Here is a 22251-nt window from a genome sequence, read left to right as displayed (position 1 = left end):
ACTGTATTTTATTTTTCTAAAAGAAAAACAAAAAAACCGTGCAAAATGTGTTAAAGACCTGTGAAAGAAAGTTGCGTTAAAGTCTTAAATTATTCTGCCCAAACAATGAGGGGAAGATTTTAGATTTTGCAAAGAGCTGAAAAGAATCAGAGTGACATGTATTAGATAAGAATAAATCAGATACTTTATTAATCTTGTGAAGGAAATTATCATAGTTTTATTAGGAGAGAATTCCTGGAAGGGAAAACAGAAATTGTCCTTGATGGCATCATTTCAGGTGTTCATATTAAATTCTGGCCCCTGAGTTGCGCAGCCTCACTGCCTATTTAAGGGCACTATTGTTCCAACAGAAACTCAGTCGGCATTTCCTCACTGCTCCCTCTCTCCCTTAATATGTTTCCACCATCCCCTGCCTCCAAATGTTTAGACTCCTTTCTCTAAATAAGGCAGCCTTATCGTAGTTCCTGTCATTTCATCTTTGCCTTTTCGCCAAACATCCCGAAGAGCGACCGCGGCAGCGGCGAGGCTGTAGCTTTTGCATTCCTTTGCCTTGTATGGACAAATGGTCTGGGCCTTGGACGTCTCCCTAAGGGACACGCTGCTATTTCCATTGGTCTGAGCAGGAAAAGGAGGCGGGGCCTAACCAGCGGAGTTTGATTGTTTGAGCAAACTTTTCAGCAGGACCGCTTGCCTCCTTTCCCTCTGCGGTGACGGATCCGGACAAAAGGAGTTGGAAAGACTCTCTTCATTTTCAGCCTGAAGCCAAGGTGAGAATGAAAGCTGGATGCAACTCTTTAAGAGCGTCAAGGATCTCTTTGCTTTATTTTAGGTGGTTTGGTGAGGTGAGATCTCAGGAGTCGGAGCTGAGGAGAGAATAGTTACACTGATCTTCCGAAGTGAATATTTGTGGAGATTTCCTTCAGTGAAAGGAGACCAATAGGGTGTTCATCATGTGTCAGTTGAACTATGAGCTTGTATGGTTATATGCATTTCCACCACAAAGGAACTTATAAATGCATCTGACCAATTTCTTACATTCACCTGAGATGCCGTCTCTTGTTGGGCTCTACTCTGTTTGTTCTTGGTATGTGTGACCGCTGGTCTTTGAGTTTTCACACTTAAGCACCGGCTGACCTTCGTGTCTCAAAGTTGGTGAGATGGAGTGAGACAGCGATTGTTCCTATTGGTTCTAAGGACAGGGGAGCTTTGTCTTGGCCCACCTCCGAATAAAAGGATGAAAGAAATCGGTGATGGACAGAGAACAAACATTTCTGTCAGTACAAATCAAGCCGTGGTTATTTTTGTTGTTCTTGCCACAATTCATTGCTGATTTTAATATTAATTCTTATTCATGTTGACCCTTTGAAAGTAAAGTGCGTGCACTGAAAACTTGACCATTTCTATTGTGTATCAGACTTAAAAGGTCTAAAATTTATGATGTCAGCTACAGGCCTTAAAGTCTTGAACCCAAACATACATATTATGTTTATTAATTGACTCCTTCCAAAATAGGTTTGCTGTATTTTTATGCAATTAAAATAAAGGTATCTTTCTACATCATGTACTTCTAGTCTTTAATAAGTGTATCTCTAACAAGATACACTTGTATCTTGTTACCACTCTCCATTGACCTGATAAATGGCAGACTAGCGGGGCCTGGACAGAGTAACAGGAGGTCCAGACGATGATCAACAGTTGCATGCAGAGGATGTATTGTATGTGAGTGGAAATGGTACTGCTGATCTGATATTTGTGCTTTTATGTATTTTTGTTTTTATGTATTTATTTATTTAATTGTTGTATTGCAGTTTTTGCCCCTGCTTCCAAGAGAAATTTCTCCTATGGGAGACTAATAAAAATGATCTTATCTTATCTTATATGTCTTCAAAGCAAGATTTCATTAAGTTAATCTTATGAACACTGCATTCCAAAGTTGGAAAAAAAAAACATCTACAAAATCAGTTATAAGTTAATGTCATTAATTTTTTTTGTGTTTCATGTATCTCTTAAAATAAATTTAAAGCATCCTATGGGGAATTATAAAGGACCTTAATTAAATTGCTACCAGCTTTTCAGGCAAAGTTGGATTTAGGAGGATTTGGGCTCCTGAACTAAAGTCGGTTTTGGTGCTTTACTTGAGTTTTTTTTTTTTTTTAACCACGCATTGCAATAGCTTAAAAGGAACACATCAACATTATTTGTAGGCCAAGTATTTAAGAAGCCATTTTTGTATATGTGCTTTCTAAAGAAAAGACCCCCAAGTGTTTTAAATGTCAGGCCTGAATGTAGTGAGGCAACATCACCGAAAGGAAGGGTAGAGGCTAGGACCTCGAAATAAAGGTTCTAATGTCTGATGTACTTGTATTTGCACCAGATAAAAACTGGGTGTTGTGCGTCTTCCAAAAAGAATGAAGGGAAAAGCGTTAAATGAACAGAGGAACTCCTTGCTTCCTGAAATGTGGTATTGCCTCTTCATGGTAGTTTTGTTTCCAGCTTCCTGTGAGGAATGGAAGGGCCAGCGGCCAAAAGTGCACACCTTTGGTGTTTGTTTTAATTAGCTGGGACACACAGGGAGTAGTGCAGCCATATGGTAGGTAAAATCAGTGTAGAATAAACTGTTAGAATTTAACCTGTAAAACTGATGAAGAAATCTGCTCATGTTTTATTTTGGTGAACTTTAATCAACATGAGTAGACTTGAACTAGTTATGATTCAACACATTTGAAAAATGTACTTGACAAATTGCCTAATTCTTCTAAGTTTTAGGAGAATTTTTAATCCAACATATTATTATTATTATTTTACTCAAGTTGACTTATTAAAACAGACAAGACAACCAGAGGTGATATTTGTAATTCATTAACCAAAGTATGATATTAAATAGTTAATCCAATTCCAAAAATTCCCAGTCTAGAATGCAGTTTATACCTGTGCTAGACTCTTAGTGGTTCAATCACAACTAACAAGTACATTCACTGTTTCTTTCATTAAGTCATCTGGTTTGTGAAATTATGTGAAAGTGAAATTAACAATTTCTTATTAAAGCACAAAACATTTGTAAAATTGTAACAAACCTTTGAAACATATGCTAATAAGGTGGTTTATAAGCCCTTTCCTTGATAACCATGTTGAAGGTGTGCAATTTACAAATGATAACTACCTCAGACTGCTGTTGCTAAATTAACTTAACCTGGATATAAACATCTTCTCATCCGTAAGTCTTATGGCAATGCTTGACTTTTTATTAAGTTGACATCTACATTTATAATACATATCATCTCTGTCACTCTCTGCTGCACACAACATGCCATGTATAATGATACCAGTCAGCTGAACCAATTGTTTTGTTATATTCTTATCAAAATTTTTAGATTGGGTTTGTTACCAAAAAAATTGACTATTGTTGCTTGAATTTACCTCTAATTGAGCATTGCATCTTCAAATAAGTGTGAAACAAAAAAAATTGTTAGTACTATAATAGATCAATACTATGAAACAGTTTTCTATAGTGCATGTGTTTGTGAACTGTCCTACAGTAAAGGCTCCTCACTTTGTTTTTAATCTCTATAGAGGAAATGCAAACATGGAGATCCATAATGTCTTCATGTAAACTTCAGATCACAACTGAGTTGTCTATTAAGATCATAAACTGAGCTGACACGCCACATTTGCATTGGCTATAAAAGTATGAACGAGGTACAGTTGCATTAATTTGTATAAATAAAAATGACGGCAGGACATGTATCTGCAGCCCAGAATGATAAGAGGCAGAGCAAACCAATTTTACCTGCTGCTCTTTTTTTTGTTGTCTTGGCTAACCTGCACAGTAATTCAGCTTTGCTCTGCTCTATTAAATACAAAGACACTGTCACAGATGGGGACCAGGGAGATGAAAGATGTGGTGAAAATGGGTTAACAAAACTGTGGGAGCACAAATGTATTAAACCATCAAAGGGTTAGAAATGGCTTTTTGAGAGCATTCATCTCCACCCTTCCTTGCTTTTGGACAATTTTGACTACTGTAGACCTGAAAGCCCCAAAGAGCTGCAGGGTTTGAGATGTTCAGACGTAGACGTCTAGACATCACGATTTGTCTCTTTTCATACTCACTGAAACCGCTAGTATTGCCCATTTTCTCTACTTCTACCACGTCAAAATTGAGGAGACAATGTTCACTTGTTGTCTAATGTATGCCTCCAAATAACTGGTGTAATGGTTTTAAATAAAAAGGACCAGCATTATTCACTTTATATGGTAGTCATCATAATGTGTCCATACACTTCAATCAGGCACAACCTTTAATAGAAACATTAAGTAGACATGCAGCAGTAACCCACTTTAAAATTCATCTTAGATTGTTTCATTGGACAGAACTAAATGGGTCGACTCATTTCATATGCCTAAATAAAGAGAAGGAATAGACACGAAGGAGAAAACTTACTTCAGATTTTCAATTTAAAAAGGGGGCAATGACTTTGATAAACAAAAAAACAACTTAAATGTGCCAGAGTTAGATTTATTATTGGTAGCATGCATTAGTAATCCCTCTGCCTGATGTTAATTAGAGATTGAAACAACACAATGAGCATAAGACAAAAACTAAAAGTATAAGTATCCACTTTGGGATAGACTAAGTTGAGCATCATTTCATTTGTGTAAAATAATGGATGTAGATATTTGCATAATAGTCAAACAGTAAGCTTGTGAAATCCTTTTCTAATCAGCACTAAATGCATATCTTGATAATTGTCGAAGAGTGTAGAGTGGCTGAAGAGTGACATCAGGCCTCAGAGACATGCTGCAAACCACAGATTTAGCTCTAGGGATAATATATTTTTAATAAGACTGAAAAATCTCGCAGGTTTCTGTTTATTCTACATAAAGTAAATATAAAAACTACTTAGAGTTTGAGATAACGTGTTCATCTTAAGGTTAAGATTTTTTAAAAATCTTTTTGTTACAATAAAGACACTTGCATTACATCATTTCTGTGCTTATCTAGACATGATGTCATTCTTCTGTGTGAATAATTAGCCTCAGGTACCTTCCTGCACGAACCAGCCTACACCTGTGTCCTCTAACAGCCATTTACCCCGTGGGTCACACATGTGCACACACAAACGAATTATAAATCCTTGTAGACCTGAACATGAGTGACGGGTCTAATTCTGGAACTATCTGCGGTTAGGTGAGGTGTGTGCTGCAGTGACATGTCATTTTCACACCCATCCAAGTGTCTGCCATTTCACCGAGAATGTGATTCTCTCTCTAGAGGAAGTGAGCTGGAAAAGATTTGCCTGCAAGTGCAAACAAGATCTATGGAAGGCCTGGTTCTTTCTTGGTGCTAAATGCACACTATAAACCAGCTTAATTTGTGCATTCACATGACGCTGTGTTTGTTAGCGAAGCTTTGTCTAACCTACCTTTGTCTGACGTGATGAATATCTCTGCACAGGTCCAGATCGAGCCGTCACCATGTCTAGCAAACGTGCCAAGGGAAAGACCACCAAGAAGCGGCCACAGAGGGCCACCTCCAATGTCTTTGCCATGTTTGACCAGTCCCAGATCCAGGAGTTCAAAGAGGCATTCAACATGATTGACCAGAACAGGGATGGTTTCATCGACAAGGAGGATCTGCATGACATGCTGGCCTCTTTGGGTAAAAAAAAGAAAAAAAAACTTCAGGTTTTTTTTCTTGTCACTATTTGGCAGCTAAAACAAAATGGGAGAAAAACATAAAGTGAAAAAAATAGTTTCACAGATGTGGTGCATTTATGGGGTCCAACTTAAGTCGGAATCCTTATTCTCAATATTTCTCACCCCTCAAATATCGCTGCATATCAGGCAAATGTAAGCGTTTGTACAACGCTTTGCAAAAGTATTAATATTAATAGCTCTTTATTAACAATACAACCAAGAACTCGAGTGTATTACTTGGATTTTGTGAATTCAACCTACAAAAAGTGCTGCATAATTATGTTGAAGCATAGGCATGGTTTTTAAAATTCTTTATAAATGATAAAATAAGGAGCACAGCAGATGGGCCAGGTCAGCCCCCCTGAACTCAACATTATCAGGGTGAAACACGGTGGGGGCAGCATCATGCTTTCCTGAATACAGGCTCCAAAACACTTCATCATCGAGTCTGACTCAATCTGAGCAATTTTGCAAAGCGGAATGGGCAAAGATTTCAGTCTCCAGAACTGAAAGTGACATACATTAAAAGACTTTCAGTTGTCATTGCAAATACAAAAGCAGCCGCAGATTTCTACTTTACAATTTTGCATTGGTATTTCACATGAAATCCCAATACACATACGAATTTAAGGTCGTAGCGATACGAAGTAAAAAAGGGGTGTGAATAGCTTAAAGAAGCATTGAATGTAATCTAACCGCGTCACTGCTTCACAGGTAAGAACCCTTCGGATGAATACCTTGAGGGAATGATGAACGAGGCTCCGGGGCCCATTAACTTCACCATGTTCCTCACAATGTTTGGAGAGCGGCTGAACGGGACGGACCCCGAGGATGTCATTCGCAACGCCTTCGCCTGCTTTGATGAGGAGGGATCTGGTGAGTCCGCATGTAGACAAAGATCCACGTCGTGTACGGAAGAGTCGTAGATGCCATTTTCAGTGTGCAGCGTAGTATTTTATTACTCAGTGGATGCCATCCGCTCAATTAGGGTTCATCCACGAGGACCACTTGAGAGAGCTGCTGACCACCATGGGCGATCGCTTCACAGATGAAGAGGTGGACGAGCTGTTCCGTGAGGCGCCAATCGACAAGAAGGGCAACTTCAACTACGCGGAGTTCACTCGCATCCTCAAACACGGCGCAAAGGACAAGGACGATGAATAGAGGGGAAAACGGCTGCTTCTGGCTCCTGCTCACATGCTGCACTACAGATACTCACCAATCCCTCCCCTTACAGTGTATATTAGAAGTAAATAAAATAAGAATCACTATATAAACGTCCTTAAATTGTATTGTACATTTTATGGTAAACATGTTGATCGAGGATTTAATCTAAGGATCCACATACGATCCTTAGTGTATTCTACAATACACATCCTGCAGCTCAAACTATACTGCTCAAAAAAATAAAGGGAACACTTTAAGTGTTAAACACCTGTTTAAGTGTTCCCTTTATTTTTTTGAGCAGTGTACATTAACTGCACTTTGACTGGTATTTATAGGCAACTTAGTAAGATTTTTGTGATGCATTGCACTCCGCTGTTTGTTTATATGTGCGGGGACTGTATGGACTTTCAGCTTTAGTGTTACACAGCAATGATGACCCCTTCCTGCCTGCCTTATAACTACCACAGATGCTTCAGCACTGCCACGTGGCTCCTTTCTCTGTTGTCTTTGTATTCTTGTAGGGTTGCAAAAACTGTTTATTTGATTTTGACAGTCAAGCAGTGAGAATCGCCTCCTGGCAAAGCGGATGGTTGAAGCGTTGAGACTGATGCTTTGCTCCATCAGCTGGTTGTATTGTTTGAAGGATCAGGTATGTTTGCTATAAATAAATGGACCATGTCTGTGGCAAATGAAAAATGTTACTCATTTAAAACTAGCTTTTTTAAACTCTTGTGAAATGTTGAATCCTTTCTAGAATTTAAAAATGAAAGTGTTTATTGGATTCTCCGCCACAATATCTAATTTTTTTTTTTTTAACCAAGTTCAATATTGACAATTTAAATTGAAAAATGCTTTTCAGTATCTTAACTGATATTCTGCCATTTAAAAGATGATTTAATTCAGACTCAAACTTCTAGCAAAGTGCAATCAAGGTCTTGGATGTCCATATAGCTGTACTACCAAAGAACAAATAGAATGGGTACAGAATTAGATACAGCACATTTTAGAAGAACTCACAAGCTTTAAGAGTTGAAGGCCTCAGAATAATGGTGCGGTGTTGCACTTAAAGGGTGAGATTGCATCATTTTTAAATGTCTTAATCACCAGCAACTTGAGGGTATAAAAAAATCAGTTTGTGTCATGAAAGGTAAACCAGATCCATTTATATTACCAGATTTGATCATTAATTAACAATTGTTACCATAAAGCCAGTGAGCTGAATAAAGCACATTTTTTCAGTAAGAATAAAAAAAATAAAAAAAACTGAAATGTATATATGAAAAAAACTGAACCTTTATTTCTTTGAAATGTTCATACAAAAAAACAGACATTTAAAGTTTAAGGCGTATATTGCACAGACTATTGAGTTTTTAATACATATTTAAAAAAAAAAAAAGGAAGAAAAAAAAAAGAAAACCGGGACTTTCTCCCTCATTCAAAGGCTTAAGGCACAGCAGCCAGTCACACTGCCTGGAGTCATAATTTGTAACATGAACTTGAAAAAGAAAATGTTCAAAATGCATTTGGTTGGACAGGAACTACATTTTGAGAATTAATCTCATGCTAGTAAATAAGAACAAAAAAAATAAAAAAAAAGTAAAACCTTCCACATATTTACATTAGCACATTGTTTTTTTTCTCAGAAGTGTCAGCTTACATCTAAAACCTCGCTACTTAAAATCTTAGCCAGCCTTTCCCAGTATTATGACCTCGAAGGCATCATCACAGTGTATTTATGCAGTTTGAAAAATGTAACTATAACTTATGCCCGACATCGGTTGTGTACAACTGAGGTATAAAATGAACACCGGTCTACTCTGCTTCTGCAACAAAAGCAAACATTAACCTTAACTTTGTGGCACAGAGTGGAACACGGTGAAGAAAATATGGGAGAAAATGTTTGGAGCGTTTTTTTTTTTTTTGGAATGGTGGCAGTGTTCATTGCTCGGCAAAAGTAAAAGTAAGTCCCAAACATATGTTCTTCTGTCCACAACCACTCACACTAATACAACAGAACTGAACTAAACACAGCTTTGTGACCTGGTAAACAATCAATAATTGTGCTACAGTATTGACCAGAAAGGAGTCCAGCCTTCTGCCAAACTCCCACACAGACACTCACAGCTACCAATATAAAATGTTCGGGGGGTGGGGGGGGGGTGAGAGACAGTTTCACAGAAACTACATCTTCATGGATTAGCAGAAACTCTGTAGAAGCCACTTTTAAACTATCAGATGTGGAAAAACTTCTTGTTTTAGACGTACAAAAAAAAAAAAAAAAAGATGTGCTACATCTGCTCTGTCGAGAACCTGTATGAAATATCGATTTCCGTTACGACATTCGGATCAGAGAAACAGAAACTCTTAAGGCCTCACAAACGTCAGGGAACTCTGGGCGACGCATCGGGTCTCCAAATGAAGATCGAGAGGGATTCCAACAGAAAGCAACCTACACACCTGCTTTAAATGGAAACTGAAAATACTAGAAACTTCCCAACGGTAAAGAGTTAATGATGCATTTGTGCTAGAAAGTATGCACAGAGCAGCTGAGATGACGATTCATGAAACCGCTTGGCCATAAGGAGGATCAGGGGAGTCACTGACTTAGAAAAAGTCAGGAAAGAAAAAGAAACGATTTTTCTTTGGCTCAGGTTTCCAAATGCAGGGGGAGAAAAAAAGCAGAGAACCATGTCAGAAAAAAAATTACAGGCTCATTTTATAAAAAAGAAAAAAATAAGAAAAGAAAAACAACTTCAACATTTTAAATGCACATTACTAAAAGAGTTCTAAGAAAATGTTGTGCTTTTTATCCAGAAGATTGAATAAAGGGCAGCAGAGTTTATATCCAGGGAGGTCACTTTTTTTGTTTTGTTTTGTTTTTTTACATTCACTAAAGTCCAGCGCTGCTACTGGAAAGGCTGGTAAATGTTTGTACAATTCAGGAATTCTTTCCTATTTGATCATTCTTGTGACACCCCAAAATCCCAGGATGACATCAAAATCCGTTGCAGAATGGCATCAAGAGTGTAGGAATGATACGGTCTCTACCTTCCTCTCTGTGGTAAACGATAAAAGTTCCAACTCATGCCAAGCTCAGGCTTCACGTCAAGGGGCCGACCAAGATACATTCTCCTATAAACGTTAAAGTCCAGCCGTATAAAACACACCTGTCCTTGCTTTTTTCCTCAGATTTTTACATAAAAAAGAAGAAGAAAAAAAAACCAGCAACAGCTTCTAGTTGACAGCTTCACTCAGCGTGTGCAGGCTGTGCTGCGGCCCCCACACCGTGCTGATGGGGGTCTGTACCACTTGGAGTGAACTGGCCTGCCTGGCGTTGGCGTGAACCATGCTCCAAACCTTCGGCACCATGGCTGAGCCGCTGCTCCCTGAGGTATGAGGAGCGAGGTGGGAGGCGAGGCTCAGGAGAGGCGGGACCGCTGGTGGTGAAGATGCGGATGAGACCGAGGGTGAAGTGGGCAGGACGGTGGGGGGAGTCACAGGGATCGAGGGGGGCTTGTGGAACGGGAGGTGGGGCAGGTCTCCTCTAGACGTCAATGGAGATGCAACAGCTGCTGCTGGGGGGGAATCTGAGGTGGCTGACTGGGCTGAAGGGGTTTGTATGGAGACAGGTCTCACTGCTGGATTAGACGAACTCATAGGACATGAGGCTGGAGGTGACTTTGGGTTAACGGCTAGGAAGGCAGCAGGTTTCTGTAGCTCTGGTTGCCCCAGGATGATGGCAGATACTGGCACTACAGCTGGTAGGTGTGCTGGGATGAGATGAGGTTGGTTTGGGCTGGATGCTCTGACAGTGTCTTTACCTAAGGGGCTCCACATCACTTTGTTTACTGGTAGAGGGGATAACCTGGAGGCTGGGAGCAAAAGTGGAGCAGCAACTGTTGGAGATTTGACCGGCTCTGGAACAGACATGGCCTTCTCCATCAGACTCTGCACTCTGGAAGGATGCATGACCTGTTCCTCTGGAGGCGGGGTTGGGCCCTTTTCGTTTGCACCCACCGGTATGGCATTTAAAGGCTCTGCTGGTTTGCTTTGGCTCTCCTTGAGCAGGTCCTGCTCTGCAGCTCTCTGTAGAGCGGCATCAACCAGCAGCCTCAGGTCACTGAAGTCGTGACCCGGGTAGAGCTCGGGTGGAGTCGGGGGAGGCGTGTTGAGAAGGCCGCTGGAGTGGCTCGCAGCTACAGTGATGCCGGTTGTTGGGCCCGCTGAGTGGGCGCCTCTTTCATCTGCTTCCCTCAACAGGCTTTGCGTGTCCAGCTTCATGAGTGCCTGCACACAACCTTCCTTTCCAGGATAGCCCGCTCCGGTGAGGATGGCCGTCGCCGTGTTCCCCAGTAGGCTAAGGTCCAAAGCGGGCGTGGAGCGGATTACCGATGGACGCGGCTGAGGGCAGCGAGCGGAGGCGCCGATTTCGGGAGAGCCGGCTTCGCCTCCGTTTGACTGATGGGCCTCGGTTTTACCGACGATCTTACGGGAGATGGTGAACTTGCTGGGATCTTTGCCATCCTTGCGAAGCAGATCAGGCAGAAGGCGGCGGCGGGCATTGATGAACCAGTTGCAGATCTGAGAAAACAGACAAAAATTACTCACAAAAAAGGAAACAACACTTTCTTTTTGAAACAAACTTTCGAAAGCTATTTGAATAAGATGATATATGTAAACTATTTCATCGACAACTGTGCCTAAGGTTTGCAATTAACAAGTGGTGCCCATCTTAGGTTGCCGTTACTAAATTAGAAGCATTTTATAAATGTTAATGTTGTATTCCAAGAGCAGTGTTTGTGTTTGTGAGGGTTTACTTGCTGTGACACACAGTCAGATGTTCAAATAGGATTTTATGATTTAACCCAATTTGTAATTTCTCCACAATTTTAACCCAAACTTTAATTGTAGATGTTGAAAACTCCCAACAGAATGCATTCAAGTTTCCGGTTGTAATGTGAAAAAAGTGGATCAATACATTTGCAAAGCACTGTCAAAAGCTAAAAAGACCTAAAAAAAATAAATAAATAAATTATTCCACAAGATCTAAAATCTATGCAATCACTCCTTTTCCATCCAAGTCTGTTGCTGAAGTCTTAAATACTCCCTCTACTGGTACGGGAGGAAAAAAAAAAAGAGAGCTGAGAGTGCTCAGACAGCTGGCAATAATGAAGGTCTGAGTTGAAATATGCTGAGCCACAGAGAAGGCAGCCAAACGCATTCCAGTGAACTGACTACATAACAAGGAACTGCTGCCGCCTCCTGCTACTCTGTAATCTGCCTGTGTGTTGAGAAGGAAAGAGGAAATGTCTACTACTGATGCAACAAAGTGAGAAAAAGAAGGGTGGGAGAATGCTAGTAGTGACTGCAGCACCATCAGTCACCGTGCCCTCAGTCTGTCTTCACGCATTTCAATTACATAAGATATTGTCCTGAAATTACACAAGTAGTAAGTTTCAGATGAGTGTCATCAAGAAATGCTATTTTTTCCCCCCCCCAGCGTTAGATGACATAACTCAACAAATAGTAGAAACAAGAAAAATCGCAATCCTCTGGCAGGTTCTGAAAACGTCACATGTATACAAAAAATTTAGAGAATAAATAAATCATCTCACCTGCAGCACAGACAGTTTAGTCTGGTTCGAAAGACTGAGCTTCTCCTGCTCCGATGGGTATGCATTGAAGCGGTGCTCGTACAGCCAGCTGCGGAGGATCTGAACCGACTCCTTGGGCAGGTTGCCGCGGCGACGGCGCTTCCCGAGGACCCCTCTCCCTGACAGGTCGAGCGGGGAGCCGTCATCGCTGTCCGACACGGCCGAAGAGTGCTCCTGCTCGGGATGGTGGTTATCCTGCAGAGCTGGGGAGAAGACAAGTTGTTTTTAACACGAATCTTTCAACAAGAACTTGGTGGGAACAAAAGTAGCCATGATTAAAGGTACACTGATATAAACTAGACCTGTATGGTTTCTTTTTTTCAGACATAATTTGTTTCTGATTTGAACTGTAATTTAAAAGAGATAGTTCTGCTTTCCCCCAACCTTTCCTGCTGTTAACAATTCTCCATGGATCTTTACTGTCTTTAAGCAAAGACAAAAATTTATACATTGACTTTTTAAAACACTTTAAGAGTTTTACATTTGGGATTAGTGTGGCTAGCCTTGCTAAACACTACATTCACCTACATTCTCTCTCTCTCTCAAAAAAAAGACCTTAACTGTGAGGTTTATTAGAAATCCAACATGTTCCAAGACAAAATATATTTTTTTAAAAATTTAGCATTTGGTGCAACACTTTCCAGCCTTCCTGTTGTCTTCTTAAAGTCTTACTCTCGCATAACTTGCAGTCCTAATGAAATATGTCCCTAGTTTCATTTATTTTATTAAAAAAAAAACAAAAAAACACCCAACAGTCAACTTCGAGTTTCTTCTTCCACCCAAAAACAGGAGTTGAAAGGGTGATCCGGTAGCACCCACTGTTCAGAGAAACTCTCTCCTCCCACCCCCACCCAACAAAAATCAGGCTGAAAAACAGACCAGTCATCAGCACACTTCTCAGTGCACCTCTAGTTATGATTTGGATCAATTAGCAAAACATTACCTCACACACAACCTAAACTCTAGTCACGAGAGGAAAAATGAAAGGAACAGAAAAAGTATTTAAACCTAATTGGTTACTACTTTACATGCAAGTTATCACAAAGTGATGTTTGCATTGAAAACCATTTTGACCAACTGCTTTTTTTTTTCCCTACAATTTATTTTAGACTGAACCCACCTCTCCTTCTAATCCACAGTGGGTCAGAGGAGGAAAACTCCCCACAAAATGGAGCATGCCCGATCCCAAAGGGGTGGGCCACAGAATGCAGTAAATGTCTTTCTCTGGGAGCTGGGTTGAAACCTGACCCCCGGGGGCAGCGCCTGTCCTCACAAAGGAGATTGTGTGCATATCAACATCACAGCAGCCAAGTGGGCCCAGGAACCTATTGACCATGCAAAGACGGAAGTGCCGTTTTGCTCCGCACACATGTGCAAAATGTTCATCTTGGACTCCACAGAGGAAAACAGCACAGGTGTTAGAAGAAGTAGATATATATATATATATATGCTGAAAAATGCTACTTTTGTATCACGGATATAATCGCAGACCACAGAGCTCTTTTCATGTGGTCAGGACAGTCCCCTGAAGAAACGTGCTGTACGTGATCCTACAACTCTACTGCTGGCCTATACTGACAGTAGGGCTTTATCTTAAAAACTGAAGCAGCAGATGAATGGGATTTAATCAGCTAAGAAAATACATCAAAGATAAAAGAAAAGGTCACAGCAGCAGCAGCAGCAGCTGTGTGGTAAATCACTGCTGCTGCAAACAAACCAACTTCTTGTTTTTACAAATACACACACGCGCGCACACACACACACACACACACACAGGTAGCAGGAAAATCGTACAAAAATAAAGTTTAAGATAAAAAAGTCATTTAAACTTTTCTGTTAATGAATCAATATGCAACAAATTAGTTTGAGAAATATATACACATGTCTGAAACTGCTGTGATAAAAAAAAAAAAAAAAAAAATGGTAACCGAGCCATCTGGAGCGCACAAAGGAGGCAGGGAGAAACGCACAGCCTCCCGCATGCCGCTCCGCCAGATGGACAGCACGCCTGCCTCAGGAGAGAGAGGGAGAGAGAGAGAGCGACAGACAGACACACAACTAGCTGGCTAGCTGTCCCTCCAAATTCAAACACAAACACACGCTGCATTTGCTCGCAACAAAAAAAAAAAAAAACCCTCTGCATACCAGGCAAGAGTCCACGGCAAAAGCCAGACAGAACCAGCAGACGCACAATTCTGGGAATGATTATTATTATTTGTTGAAGTCAATGGGATATATTAGAAAACACGGTCAGGTTGGCGCTCACCTCGTTTCAACGCTTTCATTCTTTGTTGATGGCTCCTCTTGAAAACACGCAGCTGTCCAAGTTGCTCCCACTCACAAAGCGACACTTTCCGCTAAGGCTACCAAGAGGTGTTGCAGTTTCATACGCGAATTTAAAACCTCTTCTCCTCACACTATTTCGCACAAAAGGGCTCCCACGTTTCCATTGCACCCCTCGCTTTCTGCCAGGATGAATGTTTTCCAGGTCTTGTTTTTCCTCTTGTCGCTTGCTCCTTTTACCTGCATACAGCAGCAGCAGCCACCGCTTTGCCAATCTTGACAGTCGCAGCTGAAGTGGGCCCGCCTCCCCTGACGGCTGTCAGCCAATCGTTTTCCCGGATTACTGCTCCTGTAGAATGGTCAGCCAATCGCAGTTCTTCTTCGGACAGAGGTCTTGGTTTCGTGTTGTTGTGATGGACGGGAGAACCTTTTCATTCAAAATATAACGTTTGTGGGTCAAAGAAAGAATGGTACGGTTTTTTTCCCCCGGATGTTTACAGTTCTTATACGCTGTAAGTTTTTTTTTTTTTTTTTTTTAAATCTAGAAACAGATTGCTAATTATCCCTGCTTGTCGAAAACGGTTCCTGTTATTTTACGTAACAATGTGTATGCTCACGTTACACAAATCATAAAAATGTGTGGAATAAACTGTCGTTTCTAGAATAAGGTGATGTCAATAAGAACAGATGTTAGAAAAGTAGCAGCAAAATGAAAAATAATTATTTGAACTCTTCGGAATAGTTCCTTTCAATCGATTACTGGTTCAACTGTTATAGGTCTGTTACAATATGGCCCTAGACCAAGAGCTCAAATTAACCAAATATGCAATGAGTAAAATATTAAATGCCTTGTGAATAACTGCCCTACTCTACCATTTCATAGGTACTTATATCTCTTAAACCTTTCCACACAGAGATTGTAGAGTGAAAAAAGAATGGATATCTGAAACGTGTGGGGTGTATATGTATTAAGCTGCAAATCCTTTTAGGGTATCACTTTACCATCTATAAACAAATCATTTTTTTGGCTATTCTTTACAAAAATGGCTCAAGATCAGTCAGATGGGATTGAGAGCATTTGTACATTTTCAAGTCTGGCTATGGCTTCTCAATTTTGAACCTCTGCTTTTCTTCCAGGATTACCTGGTGCATTTAGCCCAATGCATCTTTCCAGCTTCCCCATCCATACTGCAGAAAAGTATCTGCAAAGTTAAATTTTGATATCATCTGACTAGTCTACCAGCTTGGAAGTAAGATGTAAGTGTATCATTTGTATACTTTGTAACTAAATAAACATGATTATTACATAATTACATGTTTATTGTCCTCTCCCATCATTAATTTTTTTCTTGCTTAGACATTTAAACCTTAGATCTGGAGCTGTGGCTCTAAAACCCATTCTAAACCCCAAAACTTTTTTTTTTTGTGCATTTTGTAACATTCATTCAGTAATGCTCCAATATTTATGCATATCTTCACACAAATTTAAGAAACTGGTGCATATCAGAGAAAGCAGAGTATGATTATGACGTAAAGACATCCCAGTAGGCAAATACTGGTGTGTACACACAAAAAAAAAAAACACATTTTGAATTAGGGGAAAATCTGACTACTTGCGCACGGCCTTGGAAGCAGAAAACAAAACAAAGTCATGATGAAGTGCTTGAGAAAGTATTTTGTGCACTTTATTGAACATTGCGCATCTGCAGTTTACATGTCGACAACCTTGAAACTGTATAAACAGGTTTACAATATTGTAAAAGATGAAATATTTAATCTGGTTTAATTCTTATGTACAGACAATAACTGTAAGAAGCACAAGGGGAGAGATGCAAGACAGTGTCCTTTTAATAGCAAAGAACCCCTTTACTCTGTATTGCACACTTTCTTGTAACCAGAGTATGTTGAACAGTAATAAAGGTAATACTCTCCAAACAATAGGCCCACATACTCACTCGCAGCACAACCCTTTTCATTCAGCTCCGCTGGATTACACACATCTTATATAGTACTCTAAACAGATTCTAGTCATTAAAATATGTGCTTACTTCATTAAAATATTTATTTGTCGACACGTTTTGCTACATCATATCTCTGCTGGAATGAGCATGGCCTCCGTCCCTCTCCCGTATTTCATGGCCAAGTCGAACCAAGCAAAGACGGAAAAAGAGCTTGTTTGGTTTCAGTCGTGTTTTTGGCCTACAGACGTTCAGAGACTTCAAATCATTTTCTAGGGTTTGATGCATTTTGCCTCTTGTTTGCCAGAACTTTTAAAGACAACCAAAAAAAAGTGGTCTTAATCAATATGCAATAAATGTGAATCCATTTTCCTGTTATTACAAACACTTTTAAAGAATGGAATTAAGAATGTAAAAATTTGTGAAAAAAAAAGTAAACACCAACAGGCTGCTTCTTATGCATATAGGCAAATATTTATAATTGTCAATGACAATTGTTCACGAACAACTTTAGGTTAACGATTGCAGATCTCACCATTATTAAAAAAAATGTAAATAAAGAGCTTAATCATTTAGAGCAACAACAATTTCAGTTTATGAAGAAGCTTCTGGAGACAATTCAAACCAAGGCAAAACAGAAGAAGTTTGGATGGGAAGAGAGAAAGAGAAATGATTGATATTAATTTGAAACAAGGAGATTACTCTTGGCTTATCCATATGTAATAAAGAAAAAAGAAACAGGAAAAAAAGTCTGTGAAATAAAATATGCGGTCAAGAAATTTTAGGTGAGAAACTCAGTATAAACTAGGAATAATATTTTTAAAACTTTTACTCCAAACTCTTGCGTGAAATCCATTTCCTCCTCCACCCAAAAATCATAGGACAACTAACCAGTGTGTAAACTTGGTGTGAGGGAACAACTATGAGAGTCAGAAAGGAGAAGAAAAAAGAGGGAAAATAAATGAATGGTAGAAAGCATCAATCTCATATGCATGAGGATCAGTATCACCCCCAAATCACTTTCTTTACAGCAACATCCCAGCCCCCGCACAGTGAAACTATGCGGTCAATGGATACTCTACCCAGGAAATAGGCCTAGCTCTGTCTGTCTGTACTAGGTTTATGTTTATTGGAGAAAAACATTGTTTATGTGCTCGAGATAAGGTTCTGCTTTGTTTCTGCAAGTATGTCTCGTGGCATTTCACATGTATCCAAATGACAAAAAAAACAGACATGTTGGCTTGCTCTGCCTGCAGTCTGTCGCTGGGTGTATTTAAAATGCCAGAGTTTTTTTTACCAGCATTCAAGGCAGAGAGTTTCGTATAAAGTTGGTGCAACAAAAAGATATGGTGGTAAAATATGATGCGCAAAAACAGAAAAGGATATGTGAGAATTATAAAACAGAATAAAAACAGAATATGCTTAGATGTTTAGGATTGTATTTGAAACGTAATCAATTATGACTTTATTGATGGAACTTTACTTAATGTTGTGTTTTGATTGTTGATTCTATGTTGCATTGTGTTTCTGTGTTTGATATGATTAAAGCACTTTGAAATGCCTTGCTGCTGAAATGTGCTATACAAATAAAATTTGATTGATTGATTGATTGATAGATAGATGGCAGTGACTGCATAAGATCTCTTGAATATAAATAGCTTGGTTCCGCAGATAAAACGCAGCTAGATAAGCTTGCTTTGACAAAAAGAAATGAATGGTAGAAAGCATCAACTTCTACCATTTAGAAACCAGTCCAAAATCAAATCATGCTAATGGCAACATTTGAGTCACACAAAAGGCTTTCAGGTGCTAACAAAAGCACCTGAAAGCTTTCCATCAGTCTATCAGTCTACTCTCATCCAATCAAATGGACGGGGGGTAGACTGATACCAATCATGGGACTGGCTATTGACACCTCTGAGCCATATTCCTTGCTGAGAGTCACCCACAGCAAGCAAACACAACAGGCAAATAATAGCCGGCCATCAAGTGAAAGCTCTTACCAACAACATGAGAAGAATGGAGATTGTTGGGCTTTTCTAATTCAAAGCTAGACGCTTAACTTTGGGTTATAGCTGATGGCAGAGAGGCCTTGACAACAGACACATGAATAAAAGAGCATTTAGCAGTGGCAGATCGAAAGTGCATCATTAGTGACTGTATGGATGGGATAGGGTGTAAAAATCTCAAAGTGCCCACTAGGGAGTTACACTGACAAATGGAGACGTTTTGTTTCAAATATCTTCAAGCTACAAAGTGAATTTAGACAAAATGTGAGTGTTTTTAGATGTAGTGCTTCACAAAAATATTCACATACCAGTGACTTTTTTTCCCGTTTTGTCAAGTTATATACAAACTGAGGTGGCTATGCAATTAGTAAATAATCCAAGTTTGAGAGATATCTGTCTGGATGCTGAAAGCAGACTTAGGCTATAAAACAATTAGTGAACCACTGTTTTAACTCTTTCTTTAAAAGTGAACGAGTACGGCTAAACTACGAACCTTCCAAAAGATGACTGGTTAGATAAGGAGAACATTAAGCAGAAGCAGCCAAACACATTTATGGTAAATCTGGAGAAGATCAGAGACCTATAGCTCAGAAAGCATCTGTAGACAGGACAGAAATTAGTCGTGCATTCCACAAATCTGGCTTTTATGGAGGAGTGGGGAGTGGAAAGCCATTGATGTTGGAAAACCATGAGAAGTCCCTAAAGTTTGCCGAAAGAAGGGGACACAACAAACATGTGGAGGAATGTTTTTTGGTGAAAGAGACTAAAACTGAACTTTTGCCCTGCATTATAGGTGTGGCAGACAATTAATACAACCCCCACTGTGAAGCATGGTGGTGGTACCATTATGTTGTGGGGATGCTGGTTTGTGTTAATGGTAGCATGGCTGAAACTAAATGCATAGACGAATGGGCACAAGTTTGATATCTACACATTTAAAGTTGGCAAGGACATAAGCAAGAATGGTGATTTTACAGAAAATTGAATAGAAATACTACGAACAAAAATGCACCCCATAGTTTTTCAAGATTTCTACTTTTTTAAACACTGTGTATCATTTTTCTTCCACTTTACAGTTCTGCTCCATTTTGTGTCGAACCACGTACAATTCCGATAGGTTTGTGGTTATAACATGACAAAATGTAAAAAGTCTCCAACAGAATGAATACTTCTGCAAAGCACAGTGTGTCCCTTAATGCAAAACAAGAAAGGGATTAGGATTCTTTGTTCTTTCATTGAATGTGATAACTGACTACTGGTTTGACATGCAAGCACTGTTGCCCTCCTGAGGTTGGAAACAATCCTTTTCCATGAAATTAACTCTGTGTCAGATAGGGTAGTGTTGTGTTGTGGTTCTCATTGTTGGGCGGTTCTGTTCAAGCTTCCTGCCTTGTGGATATCCAAATGTTAAATCTGCAGTACATGTGTTGCTGTGGGTAAAATCCACTCCCATCTGTTTTCACAGTCAACCATCGAGTTTCCCTGCTACTCACATTTTATTACATGAGCTGAATTTCAAACAGTGTACTTATCTTTGGCTTTTGTATTCCTCAAAGACAAAAACAGCAAACACTAATGATTAAAAAGGATATGATTAAAAGGACGATCACTTATACATGTAATGATTTAACTAGGAAAGTTCAGAAAAAATGTAATCTTTGTGTAGAGTGGAAAAAAGCTGGATAAAGTGAAGTTGGGTTGATTAGTAGATGGGAAGTGGAAAAGAAACGCCTGCTGTTAACCAGCATGCTTACCCAGCTGCACAACTTCAGAGCCCTAGATTATTTTGAAATGTATGACTTTGATGCACAATTATTTTCCTTAAAGCACTTAAATGTATGTATGGTTCAGAAAATATCCTATATATTTCTGGAGTCGTAGCTCAGAAATGGAAAAAAGAAATAGAGGAAAGGAAAATACAAAATAACTAAAAGTATATTAGGTTTTTTCATCTACAAATAAAAAAAACACACATTATGGACAGCCATTGTGACGGAACCTCCAGCCTGGCTTTGTTTAATATGTGCTTTCATAAAAAAAAAAAAAAAAACCCATTAAGAGACTAAACGCAAAAGTCTTTAACACAAAAAAACTCAAACAAGATTTTGTTTGTTTATAGGAACTACATAAATAATCTTTCACATCGGACTTTGTTTCATCATACCAATAATAGTCAGAAAAGCTTGATCTAAATCGATTCTTGCCCAGCCCAAATCAATAATTAAAGAAAAAATAAATACAAGGAAGACATATATAGGTGGATTTGTGTGCAACTTGCATGATGGCCACAAGGAGGTGCTGTGCAAAGCTACAAGATGGCCAGTGATCTGGGAAGAGAGCAAGAGAGTGGGAGACAGAAGCATTGATGCTTATGTTCTGTCTGCTTTATAAATCTTATAGCCAAGATATAGGAACTTTTAAAACAGTCTTCATGGAGAGTTTTTAACCTATAACTGTTATAATAATACCTTCATTAACATTTTTATGATATCAATAAAAAGTAAGAAGAAATGATAAAGTTCATCAGCTGAGGTCTTCCCTGGCAGCCTCAGAAGAGGAATCTTCTGCTTCATAAGTCTGTAGTCTGTTGGGTCCACAAATGTTTCATTATCAGTTTCAAGCAGGACCAGCCTATGATTACGTTAAAAATATCAAAACACCCATTCATTGGCATTGCTCCTCTACACGCCCTTCCTTACTCACCATAACTCCTCTGCACTCAGACAAAATCCTCCCTGATTTTTTTTTCTTCATTTTTCTTCCCCTCCAACAAACTTATCTGTCCTCGGATCTACGAACTAGTCCTTGCTAGTCCTTTTCTCTCAGAGGCGAGTTTGGGCCTCGGGGACGTAAATTTCAATGCTGTCTGCGCTCTCCGTGGCAGAGTTCTGGCGAAACGAGGCAGCCTTCTTGGCAGCTAGCAGGCGCTTGCGAGCCTCTTGTCTCTGTTTTTCTGCTGAGGCTGATGAAGAGGTTGAAGAAGAGTCAGCACTCTTCTCGCGGGCAAGCGTCGGTCGCGTCTTGCTAGGCTTCTTTGATGCCGGAAGGGCCTCCTTGTCCTCGTTCTGCAAGATTGAGGGTGGAGATAACATGACAGAAGGAAAAAAGTGTTAAAACAACGACATATAATAGTAGTCTGTTTTCTGTTTTTGTTCAGACAGATTTGGCAGACATGATTCATAGAGATCATTTGCCAAAGCTGTTCTGTCGTTCCCTTGTACTGCTCGAGACAACATGTAGCGGACTAGACGATCAAACACAAAACGAGGACAGTAGAGCCAGCTGGTTACAGAAGGTCAACATTGAGAAAGACAAATTTTCAACCACTTAAAATGGCAACATGAATGGATGTGTACTGGGTTTATCTGAAATCATAAAAGGATGACAGGACAGCCAAGACATTTACACTGATATGCAACAAAAAGCGGATCTCGTCACTTTGCCCCTCCACCGTTTGTACTTTGGGATGTTTGGTCTTTTCAT

The 22251-nt window shown here is 39.7% G+C and overlaps 3 protein-coding genes across 11 annotated transcripts in view; 1 reads left to right on the top strand and 2 right to left on the bottom strand.

Moving 5' to 3' along the window:
- The first annotated feature begins 612 nt into the window (after positions 1 to 612).
- On the top strand, positions 613 to 6994 carry myl9b (myosin, light chain 9b, regulatory). Of its 2 annotated transcripts, XM_032548895.1 has the most exons (4): positions 613 to 767; positions 5456 to 5659; positions 6412 to 6573; positions 6686 to 6861. In XM_032548895.1, exons 2-4 carry the CDS (start codon positions 5476 to 5478, stop codon positions 6859 to 6861), a joined length of 522 nt encoding a protein of 173 aa, XP_032404786.1. In that variant the 5' UTR covers positions 613 to 767; positions 5456 to 5475. The 2 variants fall into 2 exon arrangements, with proteins under 2 accessions (XP_032404786.1, XP_032404787.1); XM_032548896.1 differs by lacking the exon at positions 613 to 767 and having other exon boundaries at positions 5476 to 5659; positions 6686 to 6994.
- A 3104-nt stretch (positions 6995 to 10098) lies between these two features.
- On the bottom strand, positions 10099 to 16355 carry tgif2 (TGFB-induced factor homeobox 2). The gene is made up of 3 exons (XM_032549434.1): positions 14785 to 16355; positions 12480 to 12721; positions 10099 to 11445 (listed from the first exon to the last, which is right to left on the bottom strand). Exons 1-3 carry the CDS (start codon positions 14801 to 14803, stop codon positions 10099 to 10101), a joined length of 1608 nt encoding a protein of 535 aa, XP_032405325.1. The 5' UTR covers positions 14804 to 16355.
- Positions 16356 to 16464: 109 nt separating this feature from the next.
- The window catches only part of dlgap4b (discs, large (Drosophila) homolog-associated protein 4b), a 118707-nt gene continuing 112920 nt past the window's right edge, over positions 16465 to 22251 (bottom strand). For 6 of the 8 annotated variants that reach the window (XM_032548887.1, XM_032548886.1, XM_032548888.1 and 3 more), the window contains one exon: positions 16465 to 21833. In XM_032548887.1, the coding sequence (XP_032404778.1) occupies positions 21591 to 21833 (243 nt within the window). In that variant the 3' untranslated portion in view covers positions 16465 to 21590. The remainder of the gene's footprint in view (positions 21834 to 22251) is intronic. The other 2 variants (XM_032548891.1, XM_032548892.1) reach the window with 1 other exon arrangement.

This window comes from Xiphophorus hellerii, chromosome 20 (genome assembly GCF_003331165.1).
Source record: "Xiphophorus hellerii strain 12219 chromosome 20, Xiphophorus_hellerii-4.1, whole genome shotgun sequence".
Taxonomy (NCBI): Eukaryota; Metazoa; Chordata; class Actinopteri; order Cyprinodontiformes; family Poeciliidae; genus Xiphophorus; species Xiphophorus hellerii.
Note: the sequence above shows the minus strand (reverse complement) of the source record. Positions and strands in the feature narration are given on the sequence as shown.

What these genes read in the sequence shown, in the direction of transcription:
- myl9b (XM_032548896.1), top strand. Translation starts at nt 5,476, where the DNA reads ATGTCTAGCAAACGTGCCAAGGGAAAGACCACCAAGAAGCGGCCACAG. An exon ending in TGACATGCTGGCCTCTTTGG is followed by an intron (nt 5,660 to 6,411) that starts GTAAAAAAAAGA and finishes ACTGCTTCACAG; the next exon opens with GTAAGAACCCTTCGGATGAA. An exon ending in CTTTGATGAGGAGGGATCTG is followed by an intron (nt 6,574 to 6,685) that starts GTGAGTCCGCAT and finishes CCGCTCAATTAG; the next exon opens with GGTTCATCCACGAGGACCAC.
- tgif2 (XM_032549434.1), bottom strand. An exon ending in CTAAACTGTCTGTGCTGCAG is followed by an intron (nt 11,446 to 12,479) that starts GTGAGATGATTT and finishes CTGTTTTCTCAG; the next exon opens with ATCTGCAACTGGTTCATCAA.